Raw genomic sequence first — 19309 nt, 5'->3', positions numbered from 1 at the left:
GCTGAAATTAACTGGACTCTCGTTTTCTTGCTCAGTCTTGTGCTCACTGCTTTCTTTTCCTCCTGGAGCCCGTGTCTTCTGCTCACTCTCTTTGTCTTGCTAAGGCCTCAGTCTGTTTCTCTGCTCTGTTTCTGTTTTTAATCTCCTCTCCATCTCGCCTGTTTTGTTGCTTTACTCCTTTGTTTTTTTCTTTCTCCCGAACAGTGACTTCCTTTCTCTCTATACATTTTTTGATTTCTTCATGCACAAGGAAATAAATATAGATGGTGCAGACACAGTGGCACTCCACCACAACAGTTCAGTCTGTGACAGTGCAAATGATTAGGTGGTGTGATCTAGCCATGCTGCTTTATAGTCGGGTAACTATAGTTTTGAGAATGCTCCAAGAGAACAACAGCAGTAGTTTGGGAATGAGTCTCATTTGACCTTGCTATTGATCCAGGGAGGAAATGTAGTTGGGCCTGCTGGACTCCACAGTTCTTGGCGTGTTTGTACAAAGGATCTGAGAAAAGGTGGACTGGACTTTTAATAGACAATACATGGGAAGTAATTGATTTAGCAAAATGTTTTGCTCTTTTCACTGTAACTTTTAAAGGTTCTAGTCGTAGAAGAAAAGGCTTACAGAAACAATGGCATAAAAACAGTCATGTAGAACAAAAAAGTTGCCCAGAACTATTTAAGCATGGTTCCAAACACTGGTTTATGGCCTTGTGCTTTTGCAACTGGCAGCCAAGGAATACCGCTCTCTACCGTTTGCTTTTTTTGCTCTAGTTCTATGTAATTTACTTGCCCTTGTCCATTAAGTGTAGTTACTTGCCCTTTCTCTGTGGCTGTGAAAATTCTCTTCACCACTGTTTAAGGAGACACTTAGCAGAGTGGTTTCAATCAACTGCCACGCATCAAGTAACATAAGGCTTGTCAATTCATCCACACAAGACTGCCACTGACCTCCCTAAGAGGTAACCCACAAGGTAGACCCCTTTATTCTGTCTTTGCTTAATGGCCCTCATCCTCCTCCCAGACTCAACCAGTCATGTTTGGAGAACCCTTGAAGGCCCTAGTGGAGTACGGATTGGAGAGTGCCTCCACTTCTCTCCTCTTGTATTCTCCACTCTGCTAAACTCATCATAACACCTCAGGCAATCTCTTAATAAGCCTCCTTAATTAGGTGGTTTCTGGTTTTCTATACCAGGGTAGATTTTGATCACATTGTGGTGAGTAGTGAGACTTCTTTCTCATTTGCCTGTGACATGGGAGGCTTGGTCTGTGCTTTTGCATGGATAGTAATGCTGGTGTGAATGCAGTTCATTGTTCCTTCTGTGTTTTTCATCACTGTAAGTGTACCACATTGTACCACTATGGGGTGTCTGTGAAAAAAGAAACACAGAAATTACATATGTTCACGTTTTGTTGTCTATCCCATGCTATCCCATGTCCTAGTAAGCACAAGTTGGCTTGGGAGAGGAGGTCTTAAGGCCAGCACACACTTAACAACTGTGCAGCCGATTACGCCTATGATTGTGAGACCAGTCGTGATGACTGGACTAACCTAGTTGGTCCGGGTCAGTGCCTGTCCAGCTCAGCTGGTGCTGGCAGTCCGCAGAGACAATTGTAAGTGTGTGCTTTGTAAAGATTCTAGACTTTAACACCCAGTCACTGTCAGTCTTTCTCATGGAGTTTTTTTTAAACGTGATCCATATTTAAGACCAGTAACTGAGGCAGACCTACAGTAATTGCAGCTTTACCTGAATGTAGTGTATTATAATTTAATTTACCTTAATTTCCCTCTGTAGGCTCTCGCACAACAATTTCCCGCTCTAGCTGAATTTGTTTTTTGTTTTTTTATTATTTTTTTATCTCCAGATTGTCCAGTCATTCCCAACTGGCCGTTAGTTGTGTTGCCCCAAGTTTACTCAGTCTTCAGATGTGTGTCTCTTCAGAGGCAGTAGAAATATGTGAACTGTCTAGACTTTGACAGTCTTAGCTAGTCTTCAGCTGTGTCCGCAGCTTTATAAATGTCCTGACACATGAAAATGCGGCCAACATGCTTTATTTGGAATATTACATTTTTATGTAATTAAAGCCTTTCTATACATTTGTCATTGATGATATGCAACTTTAATAACTCAACAGACTAACAAAAAAGAATAAGCAAAAATGTCTTTCATTGATTTTAAAGCTGAAACTACTTTAATCATAGATTAATAAGACAATTATTTTCATGATCAAGTGATTTTTATGTATAGATGTACAGAAATTACAAAATAGTGAAAAATGTTCACCACTATTTACAGAGTCCTAACGTGATGTCTTCACATGGGCTTGATTTGTCTGACCAGTAGTCCAAAGCCCAAAGATATTTAGTTTACTAAAACCAGTCGAAGAATAATTTAAGATCTTCCCTGCTGAACAATAGAGGAATTTCTTACTACGCAAACACGTTATTGTTTGCGTATTGTATGGAATTTTTTTTAAAAGTTCCTCTTGTTTTGTAATGTTCAGTTCAAACAAGCCCTAATCGATGAATACCAGAGCACTTAATATCATAACTAGTCTTTCATGTTGGCTGTGCATATACAAGCGCGTGCAAAGACAAACACGCATACAATACATCCAAATGACTCTTTGAAATTGGGGTTTGCTTCTGCCCAGGCCATTGTCACTACAGTTAGGAGCACTGCAGTTAAACTCGTTTATCTCTTAAACTTTATTCATCCACTGTCACTCACTTCCTCTGCAGGCAGGCAGGACAGATCTCTGCATGTGAAGACTGCAGGAATTCTTTGTATTATTGTAGCATTAAAATATTTTTAATTGCAGCTCTAGTGATGAAAAACTGCATTCTGTTAAACTGCTATATCGATTTGAAAATTATAAAAATGATTAGCCCTACTATACCTTATTCTACATTAATTGGTCCTAATTAATTTAAAGTCCCAAATCATTTATAGTATGCTATATATTTTCTAAATGCTATTTTTGTTCCCTTAGTTCTTATCACTAGAACATGTTCTCCGTGGTCGACAAAGAAATACTCAGGAATGATCTGTATTTGTTCATTAGTTTGTTTTGAGTGAGCTCTCTAGCTTTTAAATATTCTCAGTATGATTAAGATCTCTGTATTTTTCCTCTTTTGTGTTATGCAAAACAGATGATGCCTTCTAACTGAACTTGCCTTTCCTGAGCTATGAAATTGTTATGACAGCAAATAATCAGTGTGTCAGTGTAGAACCAACTGCCAATTGGGGTCCTATGTGAACTTAGCCTCTATATAACTTGTGCTCTCTTTGGTTTTTCTCTTGATAGACATGCCCATATTTGGCCAGTGTCCTGCACAGGATGACTTCTATCTGGTTATGTGTAACCACTGCAGTCAGGTAGTCAAGCCCCAAGCCTTCCAAGCGCACTACGGTAAGTCTTGTGTGTGGACACACATACATAAATACACTCACTGGCCACTTAATTAGCTACACCTGTACAATCTAATCTCTGCCATGAATTATACTTTTGCAATGTTATAAATTCCAAGTTTTTAAGTTGAAAGGTAAGATAATTCTAATCTCTTTTTATTATTGAGGTCATAGTGGGTGGAGGCGTCATACTGGACTGCATTAAGAAGAGGTGATTCTAAAGTTTTGGCTACCTTATTTAAAATGAATGAGGTGACACTTTAAGGACACTTTAAGATCAAACATGATGCGCACAGGTCTACAGTGAACTATAACCAGTTCGTAGCAAGGTGACACACAAATGAATGTTTAAATGAATGAAGGCCGTTACATTTATATTTTGCTTGTCCTATTGGGCAACTGTATGACCCATTCCGACTGCCCAATCACAGGGTTTACTTGCCATGGGCAAGTTTTAGTGTCAAGCCATGCCATATCCTTACCTGTAATGTATTTATCAGTCGGTGTAAACTAAAGATAAATTATGCAACTTCTGATAATTAAGCTAGTCAAAGCAGGAGCTACAAAATAAAAGCACTCTGCTCTACTCAGACCTCCCACTCAATGCTCAGACAAACTCTGAACAGCCCATAAGAGATTCTTTGTATGAAATTACACTAAATAGTAATGCTACGAAACTTGCCAATCAAGCAGAAACAACAAGTCTCAGGTTTTTAGATGGGAACATCTATGTGTTGAATGATTAAAACAGTTTTTAAAACAATATTGCAATTTCACAGCGTGTGATTTTTAAACTGCAAGGCTGCAATTTAAGCTACAATTGAAAAAAAATTAATTATACAATCAAAGAAATTACCTTGCCTGACTTTTCACAAACGTCCTCTAACATATTTTAAAAAAGCACTACTGGACCAGGTTCCTTTGTTTAAAAAATTAAAACCCGTGCAGCCCTAACCACTTTTTTGTCTTACGGCTCCCTTGAGTTCAGGATCACCATAGTAGATCTGGCACAGATTTTACGCCGGATGCCCTTACTGACGTAACCCTCCCCAATCGTTACCGGGCTTGGACTGGTACTGCACAGGTGGGGATGGGAATGAGCTGTTGGGGGTTTACTGTCTTGCCCAGAGACAGTTCGACATATAGCCAGGACTAGGGATCGAACCATTGACCCTGTGGTCCATGGTTGACTGAGCTACAGACGCCCCCTATGCAGCCCTAACATTAGGCTATGCAGCCCTAATTAAAGACTTATTAGACCCTAATGGGTCTAGTAAGTCAGGTACCAGCAAGGAAGCACTACTGGCCTAAGCGTACATTAGCATCAATTCTAAAAGGGATCAAAACACTGGGTTAATTCAAACGTTTCATTCAAAACGTTTGTGTTCTAGAGGACGCAGCTTTCTGATTGAGAGAGGGTCTAGCCAGCTAGGACCTTAATAGCCATTTGGGTTGGGCAGTTTCTTCCAGTCTTTATTTTTTTTACACAATCTAACTGTCTCAGGCACAGAGACGGAGTTGGCTTTAGAGTGACAAAGGGAGAGACAGAAACGAATTAAGAACAGGATTAATTAATTAAGAAAGGAGTGGATGGAAGAATATCTCTGTCTTGGCGATGACAAAATAATTCTGGAAGCATGTGTCTTAAACAATCACTAAGTCACTTTTATGAAGACAGTGATTCTTAGACTAGGTTCATGTCAGCGGGCTATCACAAAACATTACTTTTTATCACATGCCATACTCTCTGCGTCTGAATTAGAAATCTCTTAAAACATTGTCTGGTTAGAACATTTATGTTTTGTCATAAATGTGAATTGTTTTAGTCACATTTACATTTAGTCATTTAGCAGATGCTTTTATCCAAAGCAACTTACAAGAGAGGTACAAGGCAGCAAAAATCTAAGTCAAGGAGAAAACATCAAAGCAAAGTCCTATTAGAAAACTGTTTACATTTTACTGAATTCTTTTTAGTGGCATTTACCCTCAAGTATGATAGCGGTTACGGTTGTCAAGGTCCGTCACAAGAGGGAGATATAAAGGTACAGGGCTCCTAAAGGGACTGTCTTTGCTGTCGACAACACACAAAAGAAAAGGCTTCTCCTGCAGTTAAACAAGATGGACTAATACAGCCCTGTCTTGACCAGACTATTATTTATGTACTGCAGCATCCAGTTGAGTTTTCAGACCTGTCTATGGATTAAAATGAGAAGTAGACAAACACTGGAGGGCATCACAGGGCTTGTAAAGCAAAGATCTACTGACAACATCACAACAATGTCTGTGTACATCAGAGACAGAGCACAAAATAGTATTGTTCATCCCGGCTGTGTGCAAACTGGTTCACGGACATTGCTTTAATAGTAAAATTGGGAATTTATTAGGCTGTTTCTCTAAGTATCATTTAAACATTTTCTTTTCCAATATCAATTTTTGTTTCTAAGATCGACTAACTAATGGTACCCTGAGGCATTTTTAGATCTAGGATTGACTTGCAAAACTAATAATAAATCCTAAATACATTTCTGTGTTAGGTCTTTCAACAGTTTTGGTAAGTAAATCTTTATTAAATTGGACCAATGAATCCTAATAAATGTCTTAGCAAGTAAAAGGTGGTAATAATGTGAAAACAGCTATGGAAGTATATAACAGTAACTAGTCAAGAGAAATGGCATTTGTGAAAGCAAAAAAAAATATGGAAAGCACAAATTGTCACCCCTTTATTTATGAACTAATGAAATATTGTGCATCAAAAATTACCTTAATGTGGAGAGGAGCTGTCGAAACCTCCTGGGACCCAGGCTCATTGACAACAGTCAGCAGGTTCACAAGAAACACATTGAGAAAACAAAATGCTAATTAATAGCCAAAGATCTGAAAAAAATCAGGCATAAACCTACCAGCAACCCATTATCCTCTAGTGCTGTCATATTCTGGAGCTAGAACATACCTAGAGTGCCCAGAAGTACAAGGTGTTCGTTGCTCAGAGACATGACCAAGGAAAGAGGGGCTGAAACTCAGCCACCACTGAACAAGACATAGAAGTTTAAATGTCAAGACAGGGCTGAGAAAGGTTTTATGGACTGATGAGATGAGTGACTTTGGACTGAGCAGATGAATAGGCCCGTCGCTGGATCAGTAACAGGCACAGAGCTCAACTTCGACTCAGACACCAGCAAGATGAAGGTGGAGTACTGGTCTGGGCTGGTAATATTAAAAATGAACTTGTTGGACCTTTTCCAGTTCAAGATGGACTCAAAATTAACAAGTATATCTGGACACTAACAGTGATATAAAAAAGAAAAGCAGCAATCAACATATTAAAGGAACTAAAATGAGAAAATTACTGTGCATGTTGTTTTTTCCTTTGCAGTTAATCGATTTGCAAAAACACTGGCAAATTAATTTTCTTTTCCGACTAAGTGTTACAGGTCTACAACAGATCAGTCTAAGTCTAAATAAAAATTTGTGGCCGTTCTCCTCTACGGGGTCATACAGAATATCAGAGCTCTTGCTGTGAATGTCCTCCTCTCTGCGTCTGATGCCATAATGGGAAGACCCCATGGGATGTTATCATGGGCAAAGTAACTCAGTATGATTTTAGCATGCTTCTTTGAGCCCATCTGTCTTTTGTTAGGTGTTTGCACTTCTTGGCTGACGCTGATCCCAGCAGGGGTGACACACGCCACAGAACAGGAAGCTGTATACTTGGCTGCTGTTTTATTCATTTATGAACTTGTCAAAAAAAGGCTCATCTCTTCACAGCAGTGCTCACACTCAATGCCTAGGTTAAACAAAGACAGTTTAGCATATGCACCTTGACCCTAGATAGCAAGTATATTAACCATATATTAACCATGTATTTAATATTTTTGAAATAAGAGCAAGGTTGATGTTGAATATTATAGAAATCGCTTATAATAGCTAGTCTGTGCTACACCTTGATCAAGATGCTTGTTGAGATAGTAATAAAGCCATCACATCTTCTAGTGTTAGGGTTTCCCTTAGCATTGAGCCAAATGCTTAACAGTATTAAAGGGAATACTATTTTTCTCAGTGTAATTGTGGACAGGGCTATGACTGTCACTCTGGGATTTCCTGGTGTGACTTTGAGTGCATGGTGTGCTGTTGATTGACGCAGGACAAGACACCAGGGAAAGGTGGGAGGGATGGATTAAAAGAAAGATATTTTGTCAAGTGTGTTGTAAATAGGTATGTAGAGAGAGGCTCTTAGGTGAGAAGAGGGGACTCTGAAAACATTTGAAAAGAGAAATTGGAGGAAGGCTAAACAGGTTGAACGTGTGGGTGTGTGTGTGTGTGGGGGGGTATTTCCTGCACCTTTTCTACGGTCTGCTTGTTTGCAGGTTGCCTGCAGAGGCAGGCTGTAGGCCTAAATGTTGGCCTACAGCCTGTTTCCCATCCACACTGTGAAGCCCAACAAAAGGTTAGCCACACCCCACCATGGTAGATAGCGACATTGCTTTCTCTGAGGAGCCGTTGCTGCTCCTGAAGCTGCATCCTCTTTCATTCCCTGCTTATTGTTTACAGTTGTGCTTGTGCCACAAAACGTTAAAAACAAGAAGGTCACCTAAACTTCTTGTTGCTGGTTTCTCAACTTATCTCTCTCTCTCTCGCTCTCTTTCTCTCCTCTTATGGTCAGAGCAGCCTGAGTGTCTGTGTGACCCCACTCTAACCCCAGTGAACTGGCTAAGATACAAGACTCTAGTGCATGTTGGCATAAATTTAAACATGCCTTCATGAGGTTGCATTCAATGTTGACTCTGGTAGTTTCTGCTGTAGTGGTTAAATGAGCTCAAGTGTCCATTAAATGCTTCTGTATTGTTGAATACTATAAAGGACTTTTTTCATTCTTGTTACTAAAATAGAAAGTGATCCAGTGCTTCTTTGATAGTTGTGAGAGGACACAGAAATACATGTTTTGTTAATTTTGGAAACCATAGTGTATGTTGTTCATTGATAAATATATTTAGTTGTGGATGCAAGCACTCACTGATGTGCTTTTCCTGTTTTTGTTCTTCCATCCATCTTAGCTATTTCTGCTGTCAGGCTGCCTTTTATGAGTTAGCACAGTAACTGTTCTAAGAAGCTTTGGCAGGATATGATCCTCTTGACCTGTTCACTGGTTCTATTTCAGGCTGAATTGACCAGAATCACAAATGTTGCTTATTTGTTAAGGTAAACTGCTCAATACTGATAGAAATATTTCTTTGTCTCCATGTGGCTTGCCTTTTTTGCAGTCTATGGCCAAAGCATTGCCACCTTACGCAATACACTATACAATCGATCGTGGTGGTGTTCTGTTAAGTCTTTCTGATGCCTGATTTGTTTCTAAAGTTTGTTTCTTTCCTAACTCGGTGACGTGCAAGATATCTTGAAGGAGAACGCTTAGATGAGGTTAAGATGAAAATGGGTTAATAAATTCTAATCTAAATTGTAAAATGAAAACATAAAATACAAGCAAGTAGTTGAGATGTTTTACTTGCCTGATAACCAAACTGTCCTTTCGGCCTATCCCATGAGTTCAGGGTCACCACAGCAAATGATTTGGCACAGTTTTTATGCTATATGCTCTTCCTGACGCAAACTTCATGTCCTACTCCCAAATTTCTACTGGGTTTGGGACCAGCACTGCATGGCTGGGGATGGGGATGGGTAGTTGGTTCAGTGTCTTGCCCAGGGACACTTCGATATGTGGTCGAGCCACTGCTCGATAAACAAATTACCTGTTGAACGATAAAGATAAATAAAATAAACATGAATTGGGACATATATTTTATTAACAAGAAAATCATCAAATTGAGAAGTAATAACACATGAACTGTAGCCCAAAGTTGGGACAACTGTCGTCCGGCTAGTAGAAATTGTCATCCGCTAATATTATGGTCATATTATTATTATTATTATTATTATTTCAATAATTTTATTCCTGTGACCAGGTGATTTTAGTTTTGAATGAATTACTTAATTTGTCTTCAGATTTGAGCATTTGTATTGAAAAGTTAAATATAATTTAAGGCTTAAATGTTGTATCTGTATTTTTGATTAACGCAGAAATGCTACAGTTTTATAGTGAAGCATAGATACTGATCACAGGTCATGAAAAAAACAAAATTAGATCAACAACAAAAACGTGGATTAAATGTGTATCTGATTTGTTCATATAGTATTTGTAGTCTGACTTATATTGATTGGTGCATTATCTCTGTACATTTTCTCATGATTCTTGCGTAGGTGTTAAAGGAGTGGTGTTGGTCTGTTATGGGCACAGGTGTGCTGCTGCCAGAGCACAGAGGCTGCATTTTGGTGGTGTCATGGGGCTAGTCCATGCCCTGCAGAGAATATGTGCGGATTTGTTATCACACACTAGTACTGCCAATTCTATTAGTTTTACTATCTAGCCAGCAGAGTAGAGTTGCTGTTTAGCTGTGTCGACAAATTCAATGTGCCAGATAACCCTATCAATACATCTTTAAAAACCTATTGTCAATGTTATCCTTACCAAATGTTCGCGTGTGCTCCACTCCATCTACCAACAGCTCACAGGTCCAGACTATTTAACAGGAAGGTTTTCACAGCAGAAGGGGAAATTAGGATGAACCATCCTAGGGTGAAATAGAGAGGAGTTTTGTGATTTTATGAGAAAAAAGTCTTGAAAGTACCCTTGGTATTTATTGTTAACCTTTGATGAGATAAATTTTAATACTAAATTTAAAAAGTTTATATTGTTTCTATAGAAAAGGACTAATAGAGTCTTAGTGTGTCTTTTATGATTGATGTGTATATATAAGGCCTGGAGTAAAAGCTCCTCAGGACTTTTGTTTTGTTTTGCTGCAGTTCAGATGTAGACTAGCTGCCCAGTAGCAATCGGCCTAGCTTAATTTTTTGACCAGTTATTTCTTTATTATTATTTTTGTATATACTTACCCAACACATTCACGAAACCAGTTTGAACTGCTGTTTTTCTGGATCACTGTAATTAAGTCTCAAACTGATTCAAGGATACTCGTGCCTGTGTGTGTGTGTGTGTGTGTGTGTGTGTGTGTGTGTGTGTGTGTGTGTGTGTGTGTGTGTGTCCTCCACCACTCAGCCAACCTAGAAAAATTTTCATAATCAGGTTTCAGTTTGTGTGTGTTTTTTTTTTTAAAGGTGCTTCAACATCAGTAAAGTGTTTATCGTGCAATGGAAGCAACAAAAACATATATAACAGTCAAAGTTGTTTATTGTCTGTTGATTGATTTTAAAACATAAATTTGTGCATTGAATAGCATGTAAGAGAACAATCCACCTAGGAAGTTGTTGGTAGCCGCTGGTTGCCTCTCAGCAGCTGAGGCTGTGTTGCTGGTAGAAGTTATTTGAAGTACAGTGCATCCAGGAAGTATTCACAGCACTTAACTTTTTTCAATTTTTTTTTAATGTTAGAGCCATTTACATTTTACATTTAGTCATTTAGCAGACGCTTTTATCCAAAGTGACTTACAAGGATACCAAAAATCTAAGTCAAGTGAAGTCCTATCAGAAATTTGTTTACATAGATAAAATAGATTTTAGTGCATAGGAATGTGCAGAAGAGTTCTGTTTTCCAAAGTTTTTTGAATATTGGGAGTGAGTTTACTGAGCGTGCAGAGTTTGATAGCTCGTTCAACTATTGTGGGATCATTGCGCTGAAGAGTTTTGCTTAGTGTCTTCTGTGTGGTGCTGGGACCACCAGATGTCGCTCGTTGGCAAACTGCAGTGGACGGTAAGGATTGTAGACCTGAATAAGGAAGTTGAGGTAAGCATGTCTCCCTCTCATCCAGGCAGAGATGTCTGAGAGACGAGCAGAAATACGTGGTGAGACAGTGGAGTTGACGTTCCAGCCTTAACTGAAAATTGATCAAATTCATTATTCTACTCAAAATACTACTAACTATACCCCATAATGATAACCTGAAAAAAGTTTGTTTGAAATCTTTGCAAAGTTATTAAAAAACAAAAAATGAAAATGATCACGTAGGTAAGTATTCATGGTGTCATAATTGAGCTCAGGTGCATCCTGTGCATCCAGATATTTTCTGGATGCTGTGTAGATGTAGTACAAAAAGAAACATTTGTGCCACGTTTTCATAGGTGAGTATAACTACCGTAAATGTTCCTCAATGAAAGTTTCAGTTGCTTGGTGCGAATAAGTAGGTGAAATGTTTCGTTTGGCTTACTATCACATACACTCCCTCTTATTCTGAAATACTGTGTCACTATGACTCTTCTGTGTGCTTGTGTTGCTACACTGTTGGATCTGCACCCCGTGAAAAAATGTGATCTGTGGCAAAACGATATAAACAAAATTTACATTTACATTTAGATTTTGAATTAGATGGCCAACATGAATTTTGTGGGACAATCTATCCAAACTCTAAACAAATTTGCAAATATCTGAAGTTTTGGACCGCATTAATTTTTTTCTCATTTCCTTATGGATAGATCTGTGTGGTTTGTGCACATTTTTATCTTTTTGGAATTTAGGATAATTTTCACATTAAAGCAGAGTGCTGCAAGTCATCAAAAGCAGCCTGTAGTCTGGTAAAGGCCTGATTAGCGGCAGAGCTAGCGGCATACAAGAGAGTCATAAAGATAAAAATGTGCATTACAGTATTGAGTTGGAGAAAAGGTATTTATATTCAGAATATAAAGCAGTTGGCCTAATATTGATTATTATTGATTGATTATTATCAACCTTCAGTGAATCTGATTTGTAACCATCAGCAATTGCAGTTTAAACTCTGGCAGAGAGATTTGAACTGTTAATAAGGACAAACACAAAGCAACTCATTTAACAAAATATGATCAGCAACATCAAATGCCTTGGACAAGTCTACATAAACCTGCAGCACACTGTTACTTTTCAGCAGTAATAATTACTTAGTTTCTTATTAAAAAAATGTGTTAATGTCAGTCTGGTCTATGCTTTCATTCCAGAGAGAAGACACAGTTCAGCCAGCAAGCAAGGCTCCACCTCGCCCTTCTCTGTGCCAGGCAGAAACCGGAGCAGTGGCAGCGGGCTTGGGTCTGGGGTGAGCTCGGGGGCTGTTGCTGGAGTGGGAGGTGGAGGCAGACCTACCACTGCTGGATCTAGCTTATCATCCTCTTCAACGTCGTCCTCCTCTAATCCTAAACTCCTCAAACCAGCCAAAGAAAAGCTGCCAGGCATTCAGCGAAGACCACCTTTTGCACCTGCACTCCTCAAGGCACACCAGCCAGACAAGATGTAAGTTTTACAGTGTGCAGCATTTGAGTTGTGCATTATTGTATAGTAAGATTAATATCACATACATAAACAGAAACTAGCGCAAAAAAAATTAGTTTTAAGACATTTCATAGAGTCAAGTAAAACACTACTTTACCGGAACTCGTCCAGCAAGTAACAGACTTTCTCTTCCGTTTATTATTGGGACTAGATTGTCAACCTTTTTATTTGACATGCTTTGAAATGATTTTACGCAGCACTTCAAATTCAAAAGACCAGGTTATGCACATTAATTGTTTGCAAAGAAAATATAAACTGACGTAGTGTCTCAGTTATAAACACGTTTGGTTCCACTTAACTGTTATGTTCATGATCAGTAGATTATTTTTGAAACCACACTGGTGTATGACAACTTTAACAAAGTCAAAAAATAATCCATAACATACAAACTAATGTAAAAAAAAAATTAATTAAAATATTTTTAAAAATTTAACACGTTTATTTACAACTGTGTTTTAAATTTATGAGGCCAACAAATTGGAAACTGACATTGGTAGTCTGAAACATCCCATCAATAAAATGTATATTCTCGAATGCATGGACTTGGTTTAAAAGCACAAAATCATATTGCTAGACCTAATGTGACTGCTCGGCATTATAAATAATACATCCAGTTTCAGGTCTGTGCGTCTTTCTGACCTTTTTTCTCGCTAATTCAGCTCACTCTCTTAATTTACTCTTTATGTTACTCTAATGCCGCTCTTGCTCTCACCAAGCTGGGAGGAGGTTACAATTAAATAATGTTCAAGGACAGCAACAGGCAAATCATACGGCTTTTAATAAGCCAACAGTGTCTGTCTCAATTAATGGCTGGTTTTCATTCTTCGTGTAAAAAAGGGAGTGGAGTTAATGTAGGACAGGCATCAACAAGTACAGCTTTCGGATCCCTTTGTACCTGAGACATTAAAAAGCTCACGATCAGTCGTGAACGTAACACTAGATTTAAAAATCACATTTTGCCTGTCCTGTAGCCATTGCAGGGGGTCTCGATGGCCTGGCAGGCTACCGTGCCTGTTTTTTTTGTAGGAGAAACTAACTAAAAAACTAACTTGGTAGTTAGTTAGTATTCCATGTGTTTTTGAAATGTCCTAATTTACCTTACAGGCCTTAGACTAAACAAGCGCAATTTAATTTCTTTGGAGTTATAAGGTGTATATGGTTTTCAAATGTGTGTGTTCAGCTTTTTACAGAAAAGTATATTTAAACATTTTTTTTGTAAAAAAAAAAAAAAAAAAAAAAAAGACTATTGTCAAACTATGGATCAAATTAGATTTCTGTTTTGTTCTCCAGCTCCATTCATGTGTACACATCCGTCTCTTACCATACGTTTCTCACTGGCTCAGTGTTTCTAACTCTCAGCTTCCTCCTTGCTGCCCTCTTCATCTCTGTAACCTTCTCTTCCAGCCTCACCCCAGCTGTCAAAGTGGAGAAGATGCATCTGCGAGTGGACTCGTCATCTAAGCTGGTGCAGGCCCCATCTGCCCCTGCCACCACCTCATCCTCCTCCACATCCTCCTCTAGCACCACTGTGAGCTCCAACACTACCACCATTACCACCTCCTCCTCATTAGCCCTTAAACCAGGCCTTAACTGTCCCTCCATACCAAAGCCTCCATTACTGGCCCCTGGTCAGATTCCCAATGGCAAGGGCCACCTCTCGGTCCTTTCAGACAAGAAGCAGGACAGTTCCAGTAGCAGACGCCACATTAGCAAGAAAGTCACAGGTGAGCTTGACAAAAACTGATCTGATTTACGGATTTTTAGATTATGACATTTTTCATTCAACACTTCATTTTTAGCAATGGTCTAAAGAGGGGTTGATTTGGCATCGGTATGGGTAACGGCTCTTTCTCACTCTCTTTGTTTTCAGAACGCGAGTTCAATCCAGATATCCACTGTGGTGTTGTGGATATGACAGCTAGGAAACCATGCACAAGATCCCTAACATGCAAGGTACCCAGTCTTTCTGCTTTCTGTGATTTTTTACGGTTGGTTTCAAGTAACATGTTATTATTTTTACTAACACACAGCTAGCAGTGTTCTTCGATATTCTAATATTCATATCCTTTTCAGAGAGCGTCCATTTATTTACTTTCTTTTGGAGTTTTTAGACATGTTTTTAGACATGGTGTATTAGCAAAAAGATGCTGGGTGGGGTTTTCCCATGACAGCAGCTGGCTGCCAATTCGGGGCATGTTCTTGGCTAAAGTAGCGTTAGAAATTCTCGGAACAATTCTCTCATAATCTATTATTATCTGCAATTTTCATTTTCATCTTTAAGTGTTAACACGACATTTATTTACATTTATGTTTCAATTATTCATTTAAATATTTCAAATACGTATTATGCAAAAACTTACAAATGTGTTTGTAAGGGCTTGGAGAGAAAAGATTACGAGACATCAACTGTGCAGTCACCATTCACATTCCCTCTCCGTACATGCCAGTTCCAACCTTGTTCAGAATATTTAAATATAATGAAGATGAATTTTGCACCAGCCAATCTCTCACAAATATTGGAAGTTCACATAACCTATCAATCCTGCTACAGGGATAAGTTAGGGAAAATTAGCTTTCTTTTGCACCAGTGGTGTAGCTACAGCCCTCCACATCCCATAACCCAACAGATCCGCTCCAGTCTTTTTTTTTTTTTTAGTTGTGTAGCTCTGATGTGCTGGAGACAAAAAACTGTTTCATATCATGTTGTGCCTTGGGTGCGCACTGATCCTGCACTGAAATAAAGTTTCTCCTGTGAGGTAACTTCTGCTTCTGCCGTGTTACATTCACGAACTGAAACTGCATATGTAAAAGAGGCTTCTTATATGTTAATTTCTTAAAACTTCGGGGCACTGTACTCAATAAATACATTTGCTACATTTCAGACTCTTTTCAGCCACAATTAGGTGCATTCTACAGTGTTTCTGTCTGTGAGATAAACAAAAAGAATTACATGTAGTGTCTGTGTTCACTGTTAATAAATTATTACTAATTATTACTACCAGTTATATTTTTTATATATATTTTCAGCTGTCATAGACATGTCCCACATATCATTAAAACTTTTGAGTGATGTTTATGTGATAAAAATGGGGTTTAATGGAACCACAGCAGACCTCTATTGCCAAATGTGACTACTGACTTTTATGATGTCCCATCAGACACATTCCTTAAGCCAGCGGAGGGCAGTGCCAGGCCGGAGAAAGCGCTTTGACACATTGTTGGCGGAGCACAAGAACAGAGCAAGGGAGAGGGAGAGGGAAAGAGAACTCCACCAACCCCATTCCCAGCAAAATCCCCCTCTCAGGGACCCACACCCCTCCTCTTCCCACCTTGCTGCTGCCCATGATACCCACCAGGTGGCTCATGGCAACGGTCCCGCTCCAGATGCCACCAAGCCTTTGCCACTAAGCAAGCCCAAATATCACAGCCCTGGTCTTCCACGGTAAGTGTTATGCCAGACCAGTATATATTTTTTCAAAAAACAAAACAAACTTAGCCTTTATCACTGAGATGTAAGGCAACCCAGTTACAATTTAGCATTTTGTATGGTTTATTCAGTTTAAACAGCAGTCATGGAGGTGGTACCCCTGGAGACCCCACTGTAGTCCACGAGTCACCACATAATCTTCAAACTACACCTGATGGATTTTCCCGACCCTCTAGTGATGAGGGAGAGAACGAGGAGCGGGAGGACAACACTGACAAATTAGATTGTCACTATTCAGGTTATCACCCCCGACCGGCAGCTGTAAGAACTATCACCTTACTCTGACAAGCCATAAACAACTTCTCTTTTATCATGTTGTAATAGTTTAACTGAAGGATTGCAGACTTTCTTTTTAATTATTTAACAAGCACAAGAGTTCTCTTGATTAGATTCTTTGTTTCCAGTATTGTACCTTTGGAAGTCGACTGTTTGGGAGAGGCTGTTACTCCTTTGACCGGCGATGGAACAGAGTGCGATGTGCCCTAACGACAATGATGGACAAGCATGTCAACTCTCAGATGTGGAAGTGAGTCTGTCCAGTTCAGATTTTATATTTCTGATGCTGATGCCCAACAACAATAATTGCTAGTCTTGTCGCTTATAGTTTGAATTTTGGATTTGTTAACAGCCATAGCTAATGATGATGTTTTGTTTTGTTGTTTTTTTGTCACAGGAAAATCCCCTTGGCCTTGGAGAACTCCTCCTCTGTTGCACCTACTCATAGGACAAGCACAAATTCCCACAGTAGCACTCCCACTTCAGGCTTCCTGGGACCCCCTGCCACCTTGCCCCAGACTCCTTATAGCCAATCGTATGAGGGCAAGTCAATGCTCTCTTATGGGACCACCTTAAATGCCCGCAGCTCCCCTCAGGGTGGGGCTGAGCACCCGGCCTATGGCACCACGCAGGCCCGACAAGTGTCTTCGTCGCCGCAGATGCCTTCAGCCCACTCGTCCTCTTCCTCTTCTTCAGCTCCTTCCCAAGCCTCAGGCCGTGCGCTCAAGTCCCGCTCCTCTAGCAACAGTACTACCAAGTCATCGTCATCCTTCAGGCCCAAGGACATTTCACCTAGCTCATCCACACCTGCCATGCCCAATTCCACTGGAGGGTGCAGCAGTGGAGTCAACAGTAACAGTAGCAGCACTAGCTTCAGCTCGGGGAAGAAGAGGAAGAATAGCTCTCTCCTCTCTTCATCCCATGGCTCCTCTGAATCCTCCTCTTCTAATCCCAACTACTCTTCCTCATCATCCTCCTCTTTCAAGAAGAACTGTGCAAATGTCAGCAGCTCAGGGAGCACCTACCATCACAGCTCATTAGGTCCTTCATCTACCACCTCATTATCAACTTCCCACAGCGGAGTCCACAGTGTGGGGCTCAACTGTGGCCCAACTGTGCGGACCAACTCACTTAGCCTCAAGGCTGAGCCTTCTGGAGGTTCAGCAGGTGGCTTTTCAGGGCCCCCTGCACGAGGTCCTCCCTCAGGAAGCCCTGCAGAGTCCATCAAACGTATGAGTGTGGTGATGAACAGCAGTGACTCTACCCTCTCCCTGGGACCCTTTGTCCACCATCAGTCCTCATCTGGCCACCACACCAGCTTCAGCCACCACTCAGATGGGCGCCTGGAGGGCAAGAAGCGCAAAAGCTCACCTGCATCTAGTGGCATTAATAGTGGAGGTGGTGGGGGGGGGCTTGGAGGAGGAGGAGGAGGAGGAGGAGGACCCGGACCAGGTAGACCTAAAGTGGCCAAGTCACCTGCTATTAACAACATCCATGGGAAGCATGGGCGGAGCATTCCAGGGACACCAGGGTTGCCCAACAATTCCCATTTACATCAGGTGGGTATTTTTGTCCAGAGTGCATTTTATTAACATTTATTTTGTAATATTATACATTGGCCACAAAGCAACAAAATTGGCCAGAATATGCCAAATTTTTTGTGTAATTTGAATACATTTGGGGCTTGAACTGCAGTGAACTAAAAAATAATGGGCTGTTAGACTCTTTCAGTGTGTAGTTTGTAGCGAGACTGGTGGTGCTTTTTCCATATAATGTGAAGAAGCAGGCATGAGGTGAGAAGTCACAGCTCTACATGAAGACAATGACTGCATTTTTTTAAGTGTCCCATAAAAGGGAAAGCTGGTTTCCGATAATGGGGTTGGGGAATAGGGCAACCTTGTTTCTCCAGCTAGATTTGTGAGAGAGCGCTGATCTGGCATGTATACACATAACCAGGTTTCTACAACTGCACATGTGCGTAACCAAAGGCTGCAGACAGTAAGCTGCACACAGCTGATTGAAAGAATGAATGAATGACAGTAGAGATCGTTAATGGGATGAAGCCGCCTCATTTTTCAGACGGTACACGTAAGGTCCAATTAGCTGCATGTGTCTTTCCTTTCTCTCCCCCTGCGCTGTCACTCTGCTGCAACATGAACACTCACACTCAGACAGAGAGAGAGAGAGTGAGAGAGAAGTCAAAAAAAGCATTTTCTGTCATCATACAGTTCTGCTGCATGTTAGATGTTTTGGAGATAAAGTCAGAGAGTCCAGACTGAGGTGGTTCGGACATGTTCAGAGAAGACATTGTGAATATATCGGTAGAAGGATGCTGAGGTTGGAGCTGCCAGGCAGGAGGTCTAGAGGAAGACCAAAGAGGAGATTTATGGATGTAGTGAGGGAGGACATGAAGTTAGTTGGTGTGAGTGAAGAGGATACAGAGGATAGAGTTAGATGGAGGCACATGATTCGCTGTGGCGACCCCTGAAAGGGAACAGCCGAAAGGAAAAGAAGAAGATACAGTTCTGCTGCATGTATACGCTGATTTCCCGTAACCAGGTTACTTAAGTGCATATAAACACTGTTCCCCTATTACCCAACAAAGCTGATTTCTCTGAGTAACCCGGTTACTTAAGTGCATATAAATGCAGTCATTTCGAGAGATCTTGAGTTTCACACTAGTAGAGTTTCACATGTCCACCTAAAGATGTTAAAGACCAATTGTTCTTGCAATAATGTTTTACATTTACTGAACTAAGTAGTTAATGGTTTAGCACAAACCTTGTATACAGACAGGTTATCTAACAACTGTTGTCATATAGATTCTTTTTCTTC

General features: G+C 40.2%; 1 protein-coding gene across 3 annotated transcripts in view; it reads left to right on the top strand.

The window, feature by feature from the left end:
• LOC137127566 (ataxin-7) overlaps window positions 1–19309 on the top strand; it is a 30938-nt gene that overhangs the window by 9827 nt on the left and 1802 nt on the right. For all 3 annotated transcript variants that reach the window (XM_067504695.1, XM_067504693.1, XM_067504694.1), the window contains 8 exons: window positions 3307–3411; window positions 12384–12672; window positions 14116–14435; window positions 14582–14664; window positions 15870–16153; window positions 16270–16459; window positions 16603–16724; window positions 16872–18033. In XM_067504695.1, the coding sequence (XP_067360796.1) occupies window positions 3307–3411; window positions 12384–12672; window positions 14116–14435; window positions 14582–14664; window positions 15870–16153; window positions 16270–16459; window positions 16603–16724; window positions 16872–18033 (2555 nt within the window). The remainder of the gene's footprint in view (window positions 1–3306; window positions 3412–12383; window positions 12673–14115; window positions 14436–14581; window positions 14665–15869; window positions 16154–16269; window positions 16460–16602; window positions 16725–16871; window positions 18034–19309) is intronic.

This window comes from Channa argus, chromosome 5 (genome assembly GCF_033026475.1).
Source record: "Channa argus isolate prfri chromosome 5, Channa argus male v1.0, whole genome shotgun sequence".
NCBI lineage: Eukaryota > Metazoa > Chordata > Actinopteri > Anabantiformes > Channidae > Channa > Channa argus.
This window is presented reverse-complemented; position numbering and strand designations above follow the sequence as displayed.